General features: G+C 30.1%; 2 protein-coding genes across 2 annotated transcripts; one reads left to right on the forward strand and one right to left on the reverse strand.

Moving 5' to 3' along the window:
* Positions 1–14: 14 nt before the first annotated feature.
* Positions 15–341, forward strand: LOC112687335. Its single transcript, XM_025559981.1, has one exon. It carries the CDS (start codon positions 15–17, stop codon positions 339–341), a length of 327 nt encoding a protein of 108 aa, XP_025415766.1.
* A 1,436-nt stretch (positions 342–1,777) lies between these two features.
* Positions 1,778–2,792, reverse strand: LOC112687336. The gene is made up of 2 exons (XM_025559982.1): positions 2,657–2,792; positions 1,778–2,586 (listed from the first exon to the last, which is right to left on the reverse strand). Exons 1-2 carry the CDS (start codon positions 2,790–2,792, stop codon positions 1,778–1,780), a joined length of 945 nt encoding a protein of 314 aa, XP_025415767.1.
* Positions 2,793–17,795: the final 15,003 nt, after the last annotated feature.

Genomic DNA, 17,795 nt, shown 5'->3' on the forward strand with positions numbered 1-17,795 from the left:
ATACGGTGGTCAACATGGACGATGCAACTAATTATCCGGTTGAATTTGTAAATTCATTGAAACCACCGGGCATGCCATATCATAGGCTTATTCTGCGTATGGGCACACCTATTATGTTGTTGCGAAATTTGAAACCGCCTAAACTGTGCAATGGGACCAGGCTTAAAGTCAAAGCTTTACATCGCAATATAGTAGAAGCCACAATTTTAACAGGATGTGCAAAAGGGGAAACTGTGTTTGTACCACGAATCCCTTTAATTCCGAATGATCATCCGCTCGAATTTAAACGATTACAGTTTCCCCTGAAAGTCTGTTTTGCAATGACTATAAACAAGTCTTAAGGCCAAACTCTTAAATTTGCAGGAATAGATTTGCGAGAAAACTGTTTTTCACATGGGCAGTTCTACGTAGCTTTCTCACGCGTAAGTTCACCCAGTAGCTTGGTGATTTTGTCGCCTACTAATAGATCAGTGAAGAACATTGTCTACAAAGAAGTTTTGTAGATAACATATTGAAAAACTATTAGTAAAACATTTATTTTGAACCTTTATTGCTAAAATTTATCGTGAATAAAGCTTCTGCCGCCAAAAGCTATAACTTATCGAATAGGTTATGATAATAATCATTATCTTAAAAACTAAATTAATATGTATAAAATATTATTTCAAAAATCTTAATTAATTTAAATTTCAATAGATTTAACAAAATTTAATCTTGGCAGGTTACATACATTTATATACTTAAACCCGGCAACGACGGGTAATTCAGCTAGTTCAGTATAAAAATACTTTTATGTGAACTTATAAAATTGTTTAAAATTTGGGACAATAGTGCGATTTTTTAATTTTAAATCGTAGATTTTGTACATTATATAATAAATTATGAACTATAGTTTTTCTTTTCAGTCATTTCAGTGGAAATATAAATGACTAATAGATATGACTAGCTGACCCGACAAACGTTGTTTTGTCATATAAATTATTTCTAGAGAATATTTTGCTAGAAAAAAATAATTAATTTAATATAAGTGTGTAAGGATGTGGTATATAAGTGGGAGAAGTATGGAGTGCCGTGAATGATGACAGAATATAAAAATCAAACATTTATTTTTTTGATAATTTCTTAAAATTGATCCTTTAAATTATATATATTGCTAATTATGACAATATTAGTAAAAAACAATATCAATATGCAACAGCCAATGCGATGCTGTTATCTGACCGTATTTCGGCGATAATGATCGAAATAAGGAATGTTTTGCCAGTTCCACCTGGTGCATTAAAAAAAAAGAATCCACCTTGTCCTGCCGGAATTGTAAGCATGATACGGTCGTAAATGGTTCTTTGATTCATAAAGGGAACGTTGCGAGCAACAATCGCTGCCATTTCCATAATATTGTTTTGTAGTTCACGATTCAATTCAGTGTTTATTAATTCAGATTCGTTTCGATTTGGTGAATGCATACAGAAATAACCGAGTCGTAAGTTGGCAATGATAATTCAAAGATCCCCAATAGCAATCAATGCTTCATTATACATAGCGTCACTAAATACTATCGTTAGATCGTTGCACTGTGAACGATTTTATTATTATTTCGTATGGCGTCTATGAGCAACATCAACATCACTTAGAATATTAAAATACATAACATGTTAAAATTAAAATTAAAATTAAAAGATGGTCAACAGTGATAAAATTCAAAAATAAATAAACACATAAAACACATAAAACATAAAATAGATAAGAGGTTCTCCATTTGGTAAATGTTAGGGTCATGCTATAGCTTCACATCCAGGTTCTTCATCCATTCCACCGCTTCTTCCTTCACCAGGTGGATATCTTCCATGGTGCCTTTAAATGCACGAATTGGGCATTCAGTGGTGATGTGATTGATCGTCTGGGATTCACACCCACAGTCACACGTTTCATTGTCACGCAGTCCCCATTTATACATCATGTGGCCACTCCTACCATGACCAGTTCTAATACGGTTTAGTGTTACCCAAGTATTTCTTTCGAGGTCAAATCCCGGTTGTTTGATAGTTGGGTTGATCACCAGTTTTTGGTTATCTGGATTTTCTATTGTCCAATCGTTTTCCCATTTAGAACTTATATTGAAATTGTCTTTGGTGAGATCCCTCGCTGTTTTCCATGGTGGTTTTCGTGACTTGAGTCGTTGGACATTTTCTAATGCAGTCAGGTCCGTGTGTATGGGAAGGAGGGGGTTATCACCGTACTTTTTCCATTCTTGCAATAGTGCATGTTCTCTTCGTAACTTTGGCGGAGCAATGTTACTAAGCACTGGTAGCCATTTTAGTGGTGTAGACTTTGTTAACCCACCAATTGTGCGCATTGCGGCATTAAGGTGTTTGTCTACGTTCTTTGTGTGGACGCTGTTAAGCCAGACAGGGGCACAGTACTCAGCTGTAGAATACACTAATGATAGCGTGCTTATACGTAGCGTATTCGCGTCAGCTCCCCATGTTGAGCTAGATAGCTTTGAAATGATGCTCTGACGGGTCTTGACTTTTGCTGATAGTCTGGTTAGGTGTTCTCTATAAGTGAGTGTTCTATCTAGAACCACTCCTAGGTATTTTGGGTGTTTAGTATTTCGTTCTTCCTGACCGCCAAAGCTTATATTTATTTCTTGACTAACCTAACTGTGAACGATGTTGATGCAATGTATCATCAGACATTGAATCTTTGTGTTTATTTCTGCTCGGATCGGGAAACATGTAGTCAACACTATTGCGAATAGTAGACGAATTTGTTTTGCTGTACAGTTCAATCATGCTTCAACAAGCATACATTATTCACTAGTTGTCGGCTTCCAGCAAGCCGAGTACAAGGCATATATCTTTATACGTTGGATACTGTTGCCCATTCACTTAACGTATATCTTGAAATTACAATGGGCCAGTGACATTAACCAATAACAGTTGAAGATAAAATTACTCAGTCTGCCTTGGATTGACTGTAAATACTCACCCCAAGGCGTTTGATTTGGATAAACCGGGAAATGCATCAATCGGTGTACTTTGCTTGCGGGGCATCCATTTTTTTGTTGGAGTTCATGTGAAATAACGTTGTACTTCTGAATAAAGTATTGTTCGTGCAAAAGCACCAAAATTATTCGTATGATTACACAATTCAAAAAATTCGGTGAGTGTAGTTTTTGGTGGATTTATAGCACGATCAATCGTTGTCTCACTCATGAAATATACGCGTTGAGAATTTTCAAGATGGACGACTAAATGAAGAACTGATGGATTCCGTTGATGGATTGAGAATTCAAAAATACGCCAAACAGCTTCATTGGAGCTGACGTAAAGTCAATTTAGTAAAGTTATTTTCATTCGTGTTATTCACCGGAAGAGTATTCACATTCATATTTTCAACTCGAAATACAGCCATATTACTGCCCTTATTCATATACTTGTAAATGTATTTGATTCTCTTCACTGAACTGCAGAACTCAACATTAATATGAGCATTGAATATTTTGCTCAGCGGAGGCGAATATGGGACCACCCAACGGTTATTAACGTCAATTTATATGTTATTGATATTTTTAACAAATGACTGTTCGCCATTATCGGGATTTCTTCGACGATATATTGGATATCTGTCAACATTTGTGATCGTATCGTTAGTGAAATTTTTCGGAAAACTTTTATTGCATTTACATTTATCATAACAGGTTAGCCAGATATCTAGTTTCATTTAATACTAAAAATTAAATTAATAGTTTTTAAATAGTTTTTAATTATTTTTTAATAGTTTTTAATAGTTTTATTTAATAGACCGGTATCAGCTGGTGGAGGTAACTGATCAATTGCGCAGTTATTGACCTGGTCAAAAACTATTAAACTAAACTACGATTTATTAAACAATAGCACTTAGTTGTTTAAAAAATAGATAAAAAAACTATTGGCAGACCTACAAAATGTATAGTACGAAAATTAATTTAAATAGGTTCAACCGTTTTGGAGGAGTATGGTAACAAACACTGTGACACGAGATTTTTAAATATATAGAAGTAAGACGATAAACTTTAAAATTGTATAATGTAATTTTAAAATATAGTAGGGGCCAGATAAAAAAGGCTCTAGGGCCGCATGTGGTCCGTGGGTCACCAACTGCCCACCACTGCTATAGACGATAAATTATTGTTTAAATGTTAAATTAATAAAATTAAAAATTATTAAATGATTAATACTCATAAATTAATACATTATTAAATAAACAAATAATTTGTACAAATTGATAAAATACTTTAATTAAAGCGAATATCTAGAAAATAACGTCTTAGCCGTGAAGCATTAATACTAAAATGCTAACGTCAATTTCAGGGTAATATAATATTTATTTATAATTCAACATTTTCCTTTAATTCTTTTTATGAACGTAAATGTGTATATACATCTACATGTGTATTCTTCTAACGGAACAGTCGACGCTATTGTTTGAATATTTTTTTCGATGTTTTAATTTAATATAATTTGAGACAAATGTATTTTTAATATAAGATTTTTGAAAAAAAAAATGTAATTGTAGTTGTCCCCAGTCAATGATGTCGAAGTGATTATCATTGATGTGAGAAATCTGTGCATGTTATCCGTCATGCGAGTTTTGTAACGTGCGATGCCTGGATATCAGATTTTTTGTAATCAAATACGTATACATTAGTAAAATAACACTAAACATATGGTACTGAATACAATAACAATATAAACGATTTGCACGTATGATCGTTGAAATAGTGATGAAATACGTTTAATTCGATGATTATATCGTTTATATTAAACTATCTATAGTTTCACTCTGAAAACTAATACATTTAAATCAGCTGCGAGGTTCGGTAAGTTTGGATATTGTGCACAAGAAAAACAAACCCACTGAAAAGCAATAATTCAAAACGGTGAGGTTTATTTTTTATTAATATTTAACACAAGGTAATAAATATTGCTGAATATAGTTACATTTTATAACTAGTATGATAGGTAATACGAGTTAATCGCATATGGTTTAATACCATAGGTGTGTTTACGGGAGGGGCCGAGTGGACACTGACCTCCCCGGCGGAATTTGCCTCGAACAAAACTGTGCCAGGATAAAAAAAAGTAATGCGATTTGTACTCATTACACTTGTACTCACTAACCGATAGTTTCAGTACAGCACAGTACAGTGGTAAAATGTACGTATTTTTATTTGAGTTTTAAATGTATTTTTATTATTCATGTCTAAAAAAAATATAAGTCTCATAATTTAAAAATGTGTTGTGCCCCTCGACCACCAAAGTCTGAACACGCCTATGTTTGATACACTGTATATTTTTTATGTTTATGTTTTTAAAAAATATAATATTAATCAGGTATAGTGAATTACTATAAAAATTTATGGTGCACATGAAATACCTTATTAAATTTTCGAAAAGGGAACGAGGTATGGGTACTATAGTAGAGCACGATGGCAATGTTATGTCAGAAGTAATGTTAAATTATATTCGTTTGATGCGTGTTATTTTCCGGAGTATTGATGCATTTTTTAAGACATCATAATCCTAGACCAAGTTACTTTGTAACAAAATGGTTTTGCATAAAATGTGCCAGATAAATTATTTAAAATCTTGCTAAACAATAGAAAAACGGGTTATTTGTTTTATATAACTACTTAAAAATTGTCTTTATTTTACTAGTTATCGTTGTTTAATAGTAATTTTCTTTATCTTAATCACATACGATATCATTAAAATTTTGATCTTTTATATTTCTAAGTAAAATATCATAACTTATTTCTATAAGTGGTTGATATGAGTCAACATTTACTACAGAAAACTGATTTTAAATTACATTTACAGAAATAAACGTTCGATACAACATAATAAAGAGTATTGTTTTTTTTTTTTTTTTGAATTAAGAATATTATTGAATTGAAACATATTTTAGAAAGAAATATTTTTTGAATTAACTGAGACGGCAGTACGATTATCAAATTTGACAAGTAAAATAAAGTCTGAATTAGGATAATTATAATATCATTAATTGCATTTAAATATTTTGATTATACTTCTACATACGAACTATCAAGAATATTAATAGAGCTTATAATTATATTTTTGGGGTCAAATTTTATAAGTACAATGACAATTTCCAACGTATTATCGGTTATATAAATACAACGAGAAGGTAATCTGTTATTGACGGCGGTAAGCACTTTACCATCCCTGGTATGAGTGTAATTCTGAATAACTCTATCATATCGAAAAATATTAATATTCTATTAAACCTAATTCAAAATGATTTACAATGTTAGAAAACCAGGTTTTAGTAAAAGCATAAACGTTGAAAAGAATGAGATAATTTAACATACTGGTGTTTAGTCTACGAATATTTTACTAATTGGTTAAAATAGTAAATTGATACAAGTTTAATAGTTTTTCAAATTAATAATTTAGGAATTACTTTTTATTTATTTAATTATAATATTAATTTCATCTTTTCACGTCAATATTCAAGGTTTTTTTTTTGATGTAACATTTACTTTGTTTTATCGTCCGATCGGGTGAGAAACGTAAGTGTTTAAACTCCGGAGAATGACGTAATTTGAACTACGAATGTTGTGGTTCAAAAATATTATTTATATCCGTTATTTTCAGTGAACGGATCTTATTCGAAAATTTGATGGTTAAAATTGTTAGGGTTATTATCTGCAACCAATACATTGTGGATAAATTTCGAACGGTCATCATCGGATGTAGAAATATGTGCGCTATTTAAACGTTTTGATAAGTAATAGGTATAGGTATATACAATAATTGTATTTAATTATTAAATTTTAAGTTCTTGACTGTATATCAGTTATTTAATTTAACTATACAGAAATCTGAAAAGTTGATGTTGAATTTTTTTCGATTATTTATATTTTATTTTTAAGTTTAAAAACTTTTATTTTTATGAGATAGTTTTCTACAGGTATTTTAGTTATATATTTATATTTTAATAAATAGATCATTATAACGTTTGTTAAAATTTGTAATGTTTTATTTTATTAATTTACCGAAGAAATCACTTTTTTTTTGTGTAATCTTTAGTTTATTTAAAGATTTTAACACGGAATCTAACCATTCTTGCGTTTTTAAGACGTAGTAAAAATTAAAAGATAAATATTTATAACAATATCAGAATAGGATAATAATTATGCAGTACACAACACAGTCATTTGACTAATTATATTACATGGATACATTTAATAGGTATGTGCACACGTCGCAAAATACATACGAGTGTTATAATGTTATGTACGAAAATATGATAATTTAATATTTTGAAACTCTACACATTACTTACTAAATACATATGTTGCTTTACAATTATTCGATGAGAAAAAGACGTGATGTCTATGAGTAACAGATTTGTACACGCTCGACAAGGGCGTATTTGATAGGGGGGCGAAAGGGCATCCCTCATAGCTCGTCTTTTTGTTGAATATCATACTTTGATTTACTTAAAAAATGTAATATATAAATAATTAAAAATATAAATTACTAGTCTATCATTATAACAGAAACATGAGCTGTAGGTCATAAACTGTATATTATTTTTAAGTTTTTATTGAAGAAAAATTTGTTTCCCCCTCCTTCCCCCATGGCCTCAACTCAAATACGCCCTTGATGCTCGACAACTTAAACGAACACATAATTATATATATATTATTATACATAGGTAATTGGCGCAGAAATCATCGACTAATTGTTATTATAACAACACATTCCGATTACATACCAGTACAGCATACCGTAACTTAGATATTTTGAGGTGATTTATATAAATAATTGTGTATTACAATAAGATAGCTTAAGGTATTATCATTGTATGGTTGATACGAATGAATACATGCATAAGATTTTAGTTAAAAAATATAAAATGTTTAAGACCTAAGACTATTGGTTATAAACCAGAACGCAAGATCGTTTTTACAAAATATGAGTCTTATTTTTATTCTACTTCTTATAAGAATTATTTTTTCATTTTTTTTTAGTATTGTATACTAGCATTTTTTGTATTATTTGTATTACTTCCATTATATCATAATGACATTTATTTTATTTTTGAGTATATATTTTTATGTATGAAAACACTAATGACTTACCTTCTTAAGTTTTATATTCAGTTAGTCAAAGTTTGCTATATTTTAGTAAGTTCTCTAAACTAAGTGAATCATACAATAACATAAAATGAAATATAAACTCAACCGAGTTGTACACGAAACTATAAAATGTTAAATGTTAAGTAGATTTATATTTATTTAAAATATAATAAAGAAGGTAAATAATTTAAAATATAAATAGTTCAAACTAGTTAACGTTTTCGAAAAACCATATATCTGATAAAATGGTTTAAAGTTTTAGAAAAAAGATTAAAGAAATTATGTAAAACAAGTGGAGAACGAAAAACTCTTTTTGCATTTGAATTACATTGTTATCAAAAAATTAAATCTTGATTCATTCAAATTGTAATTGAACCCAATAAAATGTAATACAATTATATATTAGGTACATGTATAGTTTGTAAAATGTAAATCCATAATACTTTTTTTAATTGTTAAAATGTACCTTTATTAAAATTAAAAATAGGTACAGTACAGCGTTATGTGGGTTAAGAGCCGGCAAGGGGGGAGGGGAAAATTACTTATTCCAATTCAGATAAAAAAAGCCAGCACTAAAGATATATGAAATAATAAATTATAAAATAATGTCAAATCCATTTGTAGAATCCATTTACTTAACTAAATAAAAATATTATTTCTTTGTCAAGTTTATTTTATTATTCATTTTTTTTTTTTATAAAAATTCTTTAGCTCATTCATAAAATATGATAATTTAGTAAAAGGAAAAAAAATGATAAATTCATGAGTGAACCGTATTATTACAATCGGTTCAGCATTGAGCTAATAATTTATAAAAATTAATTTAGGATAATTGTATTTTCGGTATTTTTAATATTTATATATTTGAATAATATTTGAATATTAAAGAGATATTATAATATTATAGAGAAATAAAGATTTAAGTTAAACAATTAGTTAGAAATTTTAAATAATCTGGTCTAAAATAATCCGTCTAACATTGAGTATAAAAATGATTTAAAACTATAAAATTTAATTATTTTGAAAGTTTAAAGTTTTTATTTTAAACTACCATAAACTGTACATAGGTAATAATTTTGATAGTTGAGTTTTTATTACTTTTACATATTTAGAAAAAGCCAAAATACACCAAATTCATCGACAATTTGTATGTATTATCATTGCAATAAAGATGTTATCGGTGCAAAGGAAATAATTTCACTACATCTTCACCAATTTTTGAATTTATGATTTTATCGCTACATTAAAAAAAAAAAAAAAATATATATCTCAATAAAACTCATTTAAATCTGCTTCGTTTTTCTCTTAATTTGAAATGTAGTTCATTATGAGAAGATTTAGAATTTTATTTAACCATTCCTAGAAAATGTCTAAACATTATAACAAAATTTTTTATTCCAGTTGAAATCTGAAAATGAACAATACATAAAACAATAATATCATGTTTAATTTAGTGAACTACGACATAAAACGCAGTGGATAATGGGAAATCTTGCGAACGATATGAAAACATTTTTGTTTTATTTTTTAAGAAATTACCCTCGACATTCGAACGACACTATGGACGAAACGAAATCGATAAATTTCGTCCCTAAAAAAAGGTCATAGTCATATACTGTGTAAATTGCAACTCGTCTACTTTTAAAACATAAGTAAAATGCGTCTCGGGTATATTTGAAATTTCACGTAAATTGCAGCCTGGGATATTCCGATGTTTGGTCGGCTGTAAAATTTAAAGATAAGTATTTATGATGTCTTTTATATTGATCGATGTAGATAATATGCTCACTTACATAATATTAAGTCGGGTCTACACGACGCGAATCTGATGCGCGAGTCAAGATTCGACATGTTTCGCCCTGTTTGAATTTGCCTCGGGTAATAAGCAAATTAAACGAGGATGCCTCGTGGCGAACGGAAGCTTATTCGATATTTGGACGCGAGTCAAAGAAAATTCGCACATTTGTTTCGCGTCGTGTGAACTACTTCTTTGAGCGTCTTGCCTCGTACGTAGCGCCATGGATCAAAATCAATGTATTCAATTCATTGAGTTGTCTTATCGTTGCATCGCATAAACTGTGGCTTGCCCTGAATCACATTGCTTCGCGCATAGATACGTATCGTGTAAACATTTAGGTGAATCAGATGTCTCGCGAAGCAGCCTTGCGAATCTTGCCTCGCACATCAGACTTGCGCCTTGTAAACCCGGCTTTACATAATATTAGCAGCCAGTATGTATTGGATTGAACCTTTTACGCACGAATTTCTTCGTTGCTCTATATTTTAACAATGAGTATTTATTTTTCATTTTTTTTTTTTTTGTTTAAAAAAATAAATATCATGAAAATTGAAAAGAATAAAACGTTGAAAAAACCTGCACCAATAATTAGCAACTAATTTGCAACTATGGTTTCGTGATTTGAAATTATTTCTTGCGAAAATTCAAATACGCTACGGTTACAAGGATGAAAGCCTTACACGTGTGCGTATCGCCGCTGTTCTCAGTTTAGCATAGTTGCGTTTGTTGAAATGATTACCGTACGACGACGGCGTTCTCTTTAGCAGAAACCGTTATTTATTAGTTGTAACGTATTCGATCTTCAATGTTTTGTGATTTATATTGAACGCGTACGGTAATTAAGACATTTTACTTCCCGTTGCACGTACGTCATGTATTATAATACCATTTTAATAATCGTGTAAACATTTCGCGTATGCGCCGAGACAAGGAGCGCGCGCGCATACGTTTTACGTTCGATTCTTAGAGCTTTTTATCAATCACTCTTTGTACTAAATCATCGTTCTTAAGGTACGGTTTCCAAGCTGCGGCTGGCCGCAACGATCAGCCGCAACGATCAGCCGTAACGACTAAACGTTGCATGCCGACTGGTTTCCTAAATACGACTAGACGTTGAGGCCGGAGTTCATTTTACCCTAATATTGTGTAAAGTACAGACGTGTTTTTTGGTAAATAATTTATTTATTATACTAGTTTTGTTGTTAATTGTTAGTTTGTTAACAAAGTATAGTGATGGAAGAAGTTATTGATAATATAATATAATATCTTTATGTATTCGTGGGAGCTATCATCAATACGGATTGCTTCTCAACTTCTTCCACCAAAACTTCATCATTGTTCGACGAAAATGTAGATTTTGACATAGTTTTTAATTAAAATGCAAAAAATACAATAAAACACTATATGACACGCACCACGACTCACGCAATGTACTGCTACCAGACCACTATAGCCGCAAGCCGCAACGACTATTTAAATCACGCAATCGTCGATCGCACGTTGGAAACCACGCTCCGCAATTTTAAATAGCACAGTCAGACTACGTGTGCCATTGCGGCTAGCCGCTGCGGCCAGCCGCAGCTTGGAAACCGTACCTTTACACTGCCGCTGATATTATTTTATACCTCGAGATAACAATCGCGATGCCGCGAATACTACTTGATCATAAAACAAGCCATTAAAAGGATACGGTCGGGTTCGCGCTAGTGGCGTTATTGTGTCCGTAACGAACAGGCGAGGTAGAGGTGAATTTATTTTTAATTCGAACGAGCTTCCGACGATGATTTAGTCCGAGATGAAAACATGGTTCTTTTCAATCCCATTCGTCCCCGATGTCACTTGATTTAATTGCGTTATTGTGTTAGCAACTCGCTCCTGTCCGAATTTGATATGTAATTGTTTTACAATTATAGTCGAGAGATATACATTTCCCGAGCATCGTGATACTCGTATAACGTACATTATAATAAAAACTATAACGAATTAGCTTCAAATTAATTCGTATATGTATGTGTGTGTATTTATCATATGTATATTAAATATACAAATTACAGTGATTAATTGTCATTTTATGCAAAAATGAATTATAACTATAAAATGAATCAAGAATCTTAACGTATAATTTATATTATTATAAACCACCGGATAGTGGAGAAAATACTTTCTAATTATTCGTTCATCATCGCTGTCATTATATCATATATATATATATATATATATATATATATATATCATATACTTTCAGGGTATGTGTACATTATAATGTATCTATAGGTATCAGATGCACTTTGTCCACGTTTCAATTATAATTAAAATAGCGAGCTACTATCGATGAATGTCAAGTTAGAAAATTTGGAGTTCAATATGTCTAATGTTTGACGTCCAACATTAATGTTCGTAACACCGAAAAGTATAATATTTAAGGATATAATTGTAATCAACATTTAAGTAGGTAGATTATGAGGCAGGAATTTACATAAGTATTGAAAAGTTAACGATTTCGGTGGAAACCATTTGCGCCCATCACACCTTTTTTATAATCCATTTGCACCCGAAATATATTTAACAAAAATATGTTAAATCCATGCAACGTTGCCAAATTGTATTCTGGAATACAAGCAATATAAACAATTATAAAGTTAAAACTATTGTACATAGTGATGGGCATAATAAAAAATAATCGAGTTACTCAATTATTGATAATAATCGAGATACGGTACCCGGCGGCCTAATTGTACATATTATTTACCAGTTATAACTATTTTTAATTTTTACGTTACACTCTTATCGATATTATCAAATATCGGCCCATTTTATCTTAATTGCACTTCATGACGACTCTCACTTCTCTCTGTGTATGCGTAGCGCAACTTCACTCTAACTACAATTTTTTAACTAGAGTATTATACGTGAGTTACGAGTGTATAAAAATGGATTTTAATATAATAAATACTACTAAAAATTTAAGTTGGCGTTGCGTTAAAAAAAAAATGTAGTACGTATGTAAAAACGAATTTTTTTAAATCAACACTAATCGATATTAAAGACAGTTTTGACTATAGTAAATAAAACTTAGTGTGAATTAATTAAATGTTGTTCAACTTAGAAATCCTGAATTTAATGTTAGTTATTGTCATATTGACTAATTTTTTTAAACATAAAATTTTGAAAAAATTATAAAATTTAAACTATATTATTTAGACAATTATTATTTAAGTACTATAATTTATATAATTATATATTATTTATTTATTATAATTATACTAATCTACATAATTTATGAATTTATCAAGATAAAAATAATCTATATTATAAAACACAATGGCAACGTTGTAGGCGAAATGAGCGCATATGGGCTATAAATCGGCAGGTAGTACCTTATCTGTCGGGCGCATTTGTCCACATCCCTCGGGGCGCAAATAGGCTACAGCCAACGATCTTATGTTTATACTTGCATCATCATACGACTGGTTAGTGAGTTATATAGAATACATACCTTCTATCAAAAATCAAAAGATATCAAGTTTTCCACCGATTAGAATTGAACGATGAACATAATATTGTTTTACTTATATATTTAATAATATATTTTTACTTCAAGACTCCTATATACACATAGTTACATTAAAAATATTTCTAGTGTGCGTACCAAGTAAGTTCCAATAATCCACGTTATAATAGAAACATATGCATGTACAAATACAGTGTAAAAATATTGTGATAAAATTTACTTAATTTATGCCTGGTGTACTACGAATGAAATTTCAGTAATATTTTATTAGGTACTAAGATTAAGTTAATAAATTTAATGTGATATATTTTTATTTAATTTTTTAATGCAATTATTATACTTTTTTTTATAAGAAAAATTATGTTATTTAAACTACAGTAACATAAGCATTATACAGAGCAATATTTACTATCTTATATATTTCTAGATTTGTTGTTTACATAATTGTATGATTAATTATCAAATATAATAGCAATCAGCATAAAATAATACCAAATTGATACAACTAATCGTAAGTACGAGTAACACTCTGATCATTTTAATGGAATCCATTGTTTACAAATTTCAATTTCAGCTAAGAGCTATGGAACAAACAGTAAAGCACCTATTCGAATCAAGTAAAATGGTAGTATTATTATAATTATTATTCCTTATCAACAATAATAACTTGTATTTTAAGGAATGATTTAAATTCATGTATAGTTAATATGTCCGTCGATTCCTAAAATCGCACACTTGAGATAAAATACAGAACAAAGTCGAACACTTTTGGTTAGTTAAAACCACATATATTTAATAGGTTCAAACTACATACATCATTTTAAAATTGTTTTAATCAATAATCACGCACTTATGATTTAGATTCCAATTATTATTTATTAAAATACAAATACAAAAATTCCAAAATTTAAAATATTAATTTAAAAAAAAATGTAAATTTTAATTTTTTTTAAGTTCGATTGGCTGAAACCGACTGTTAAGATTTTCATATTTTTCTTAAATTTCATACAATCTCCGTCTATTCAAAGTGCTTATAAAACATTTAAACGAAAACTCTTTATAATAAACACAATTTAATTAAAAATCAAAAAAATTTTTGGTTTTTCAATTGGACGGACAATAATAATTTGCGCACCTTTAATACCGTCGCTGTATCAATATGAATATGAAATCAAAAGTATGCAGTTTTCGAATGCAAACAATTATTTAGTACCTACACATACAACACAAATGGGTTCCTGATATGTCCGGTATCGAGGGTGTGTTCGTTCGAAAGATTTATTCTCGTTGGACTAATTATTCATACTGTCTCGTTCTTATTTGCGCTGGATTCACGGAAACCTAAATCTAGCATTACGTGTGCGGAATAGTACGAACAAGAATTTAATTTTGTCTTGGACCACGTTTTTCAGATTCTGGTGAAACCGACGACAGAGTTTCGCAATAACGCATGTTCCATTTATTATTATAATATACTTTCTCCCGTATAATTTTATTTGACAAACACTTTCAGGGTACACAATAAAGCCCAGAATATAGATTATACACTGTTTTAGTACGAGAAACGCAAAAGTAACCGTACTGTTCCAACCGAATAACAATACATCGATCGTTTTTCGGTTCGACGAGAAAATAACTCCTCGGTTCAAAATAATCGTTTTTAAATTTCATTTGATTTACATAACAATGTCAAACCGCTATCAATTACTGATATGAGAAAACGTACACGATTGGCGGACATCTACTCATATGTAGTGGTAATAATAATTCTCCGTGTAAACGATACGATTACTATTTTAAGGAACAGTGTACCACGAAATTGTATTATTTTAGTCATGTTTTGAAATCGATGTTGTGCAGAACGATGTAATATTTTTTGTACCATTCTATGCCGTTGAACATTTCCCGTAGATCAAATCATCAATCGATGCATATGTTTAATCGAGTCCGAACATATTATTTTATTATTACTCAATATTTCAGTGGTAATTTCAATTGTTCGATAAGTCGAACGTGTTTCATTGAGTTCACGCTAATGTAAAAAAAAAAAAAATAATAATTTATACAGACAATAAATATTGTGTTCCCTAGTCTTTGATTTAGTAATTTACGAATCCTTAAACTAAAAAGTCATAAAATTCCGATCTTGGCCATTTTTTATTACTCATAAAAATTATTATTTTCGTAATTACAATACCAACCTACTTATTGTTATACTTCAATACCACTCGGAGATAAATAATTTAACAAAAAAAAAAAAAAAACAGGTTGCGGGATAAATTATTCGAAATACTTTTTTTTACGAAATTTTTTTTTTCATACAGTGCTTGAGAAAACTGTACCGCATCTTATACAGTGTGCTCCTACAAAAAACTGATTAAAAAAAATTAAAAAATAACTCCAAGAAATTGTCATTCTGTTCACATGGTACTGTAACTATTGTTATTTATTTATGAATTATCCGTACGGAGGCAGTTTTAACGGATACATTTAGTAAAAACGTTTTTTAACGCTGTGTAGAATGATATAATGTTTATTACTTAAAGCGGTGTTTTGATGGTCATTCGTCACAATTACTGATCGCTTGTTCGAAAATATGAAACCTGATTGTAACCGCATTGATCTATTATTGTCAATTATTAATTTGTTTATCATGACCTATCCTGTATAATCTCGTACCAGGATATATAGTGAATCGTATACTGATCGTAGTACGGCCGCTGCACGTGAATAGTTTTTTCTCGAGGTCGACGAGCCAACCCGCTTTCACAGTATGACAGGACGAATCATATGGAATTCATAAGTAGTTTAATGGCCAATTTTTTATGGTTTTAATTGAATAATAAGAACGGAGTTGAGGACCTGGATTATTATGCAAGTCGATTATCGTGAATAAAACTCGATGTTCGTGGGGACAAACGCATCTAAATTGGTGACTATGAGGAAGTGAGAGGTAAGAGGCTAGAGGTTTGTTTCGATTTAATATATTTGGTATTCTATCAAATAGGTACGTAAGTATACTGTACAGTTATGCAGTATAATTTATAATAACTGAACTACGACTGCATGCACTAGGAACGAGACATTTAGCCCGTTTACAATATCCGAATATTATGTCACCACGTTGTGTTAAATTATCCGCTCTCCTGCAATGTCTTTTGATATTGTCGATATCTTTGTAGGTAAAAAAACTGAAAATAAGATTTCCATAGATTCGAACGTATAAATAAAGTATTTCAATTTGAATAGATCGCCAATGATAAGCGAAAGTGTTTTTAATACCATGTAGTGTATGTTATGGGCACCTTACTACCGTGCAAAGGTGCGGCACCGTTTCACTACAACACTATATGCACAGTTAATGAGTTGTATCCCGAAAAATTCTGGTACACGAGTTGTGTCCCTAAAAGTGAGATAAATTTAAATCGATATTTTATACAAGGAATAATATGTTGTTTTGTAAATTGAAATAAAAATATTTTTATACATTAAAATCCAGAATTGTGTCAATTATATTGTTATATAAATAAATACCTAGGTATATTGTATAAGACTTTTACTAAATAAAAGTTGATTCTGCCCATTATTATTGTCGAGTAGAGATGAGGTGTGTGTGGAGCTATAAAAATTGTCATTATACGTTTACGATCATTATTATTTACTAATTCATACTCTTTTTGATATTATTATTTCTGCAAATACTTACAATTATTATTACTAATATATACAGATACTATAGTTATTATTATAAATTAATATAACGGAACAATTTTTATCCTTGCGAAAAATGTTATGTACATAATATATCTGTAATATTGTAATTTAAAATGTATTAATTTGTGTGTACAATTTATGTAGGTATCTATATATTTTATTTTTCGTGACATCATTCGTATAACCCAAAAAAATCCACCAGACACAACTCGTTCATAGCCAAAACCATAACCAAACACAATTTATTTGAAAATATAATTTTTTTTTCAGGCTCCAAAAGCAAAAATTTAGTGTAAATATTTAATACAAGATTAATTAAGATGGACTTAGTTAAACGCACACAAATAATCGGCTAGACTAAATGATGATGATTTTTTTTAATTTTTACATTTTATGATGTTAATCTTCCGATGTTATTAGAAAATATGCCATTGGAAGAAAAAAAAATGTAGGTTAGGTATATTACACGACGGTAATTGAAATATTACCTCACGATATATCCAAGTGACGGGTTTATAGAAATACAATTTAATAATTATTAAATTATATTTTTCCAGACCAATGTATTGGAAATATAACCTTGATTTTAACTCATGTGTTTTTTTTTAACGGGAGTGTATGAA

This window comes from Sipha flava, unplaced genomic scaffold (genome assembly GCF_003268045.1).
Source record: "Sipha flava isolate LNK unplaced genomic scaffold, YSA_version1 342_pilon_pilon, whole genome shotgun sequence".
NCBI lineage: Eukaryota > Metazoa > Arthropoda > Insecta > Hemiptera > Aphididae > Sipha > Sipha flava.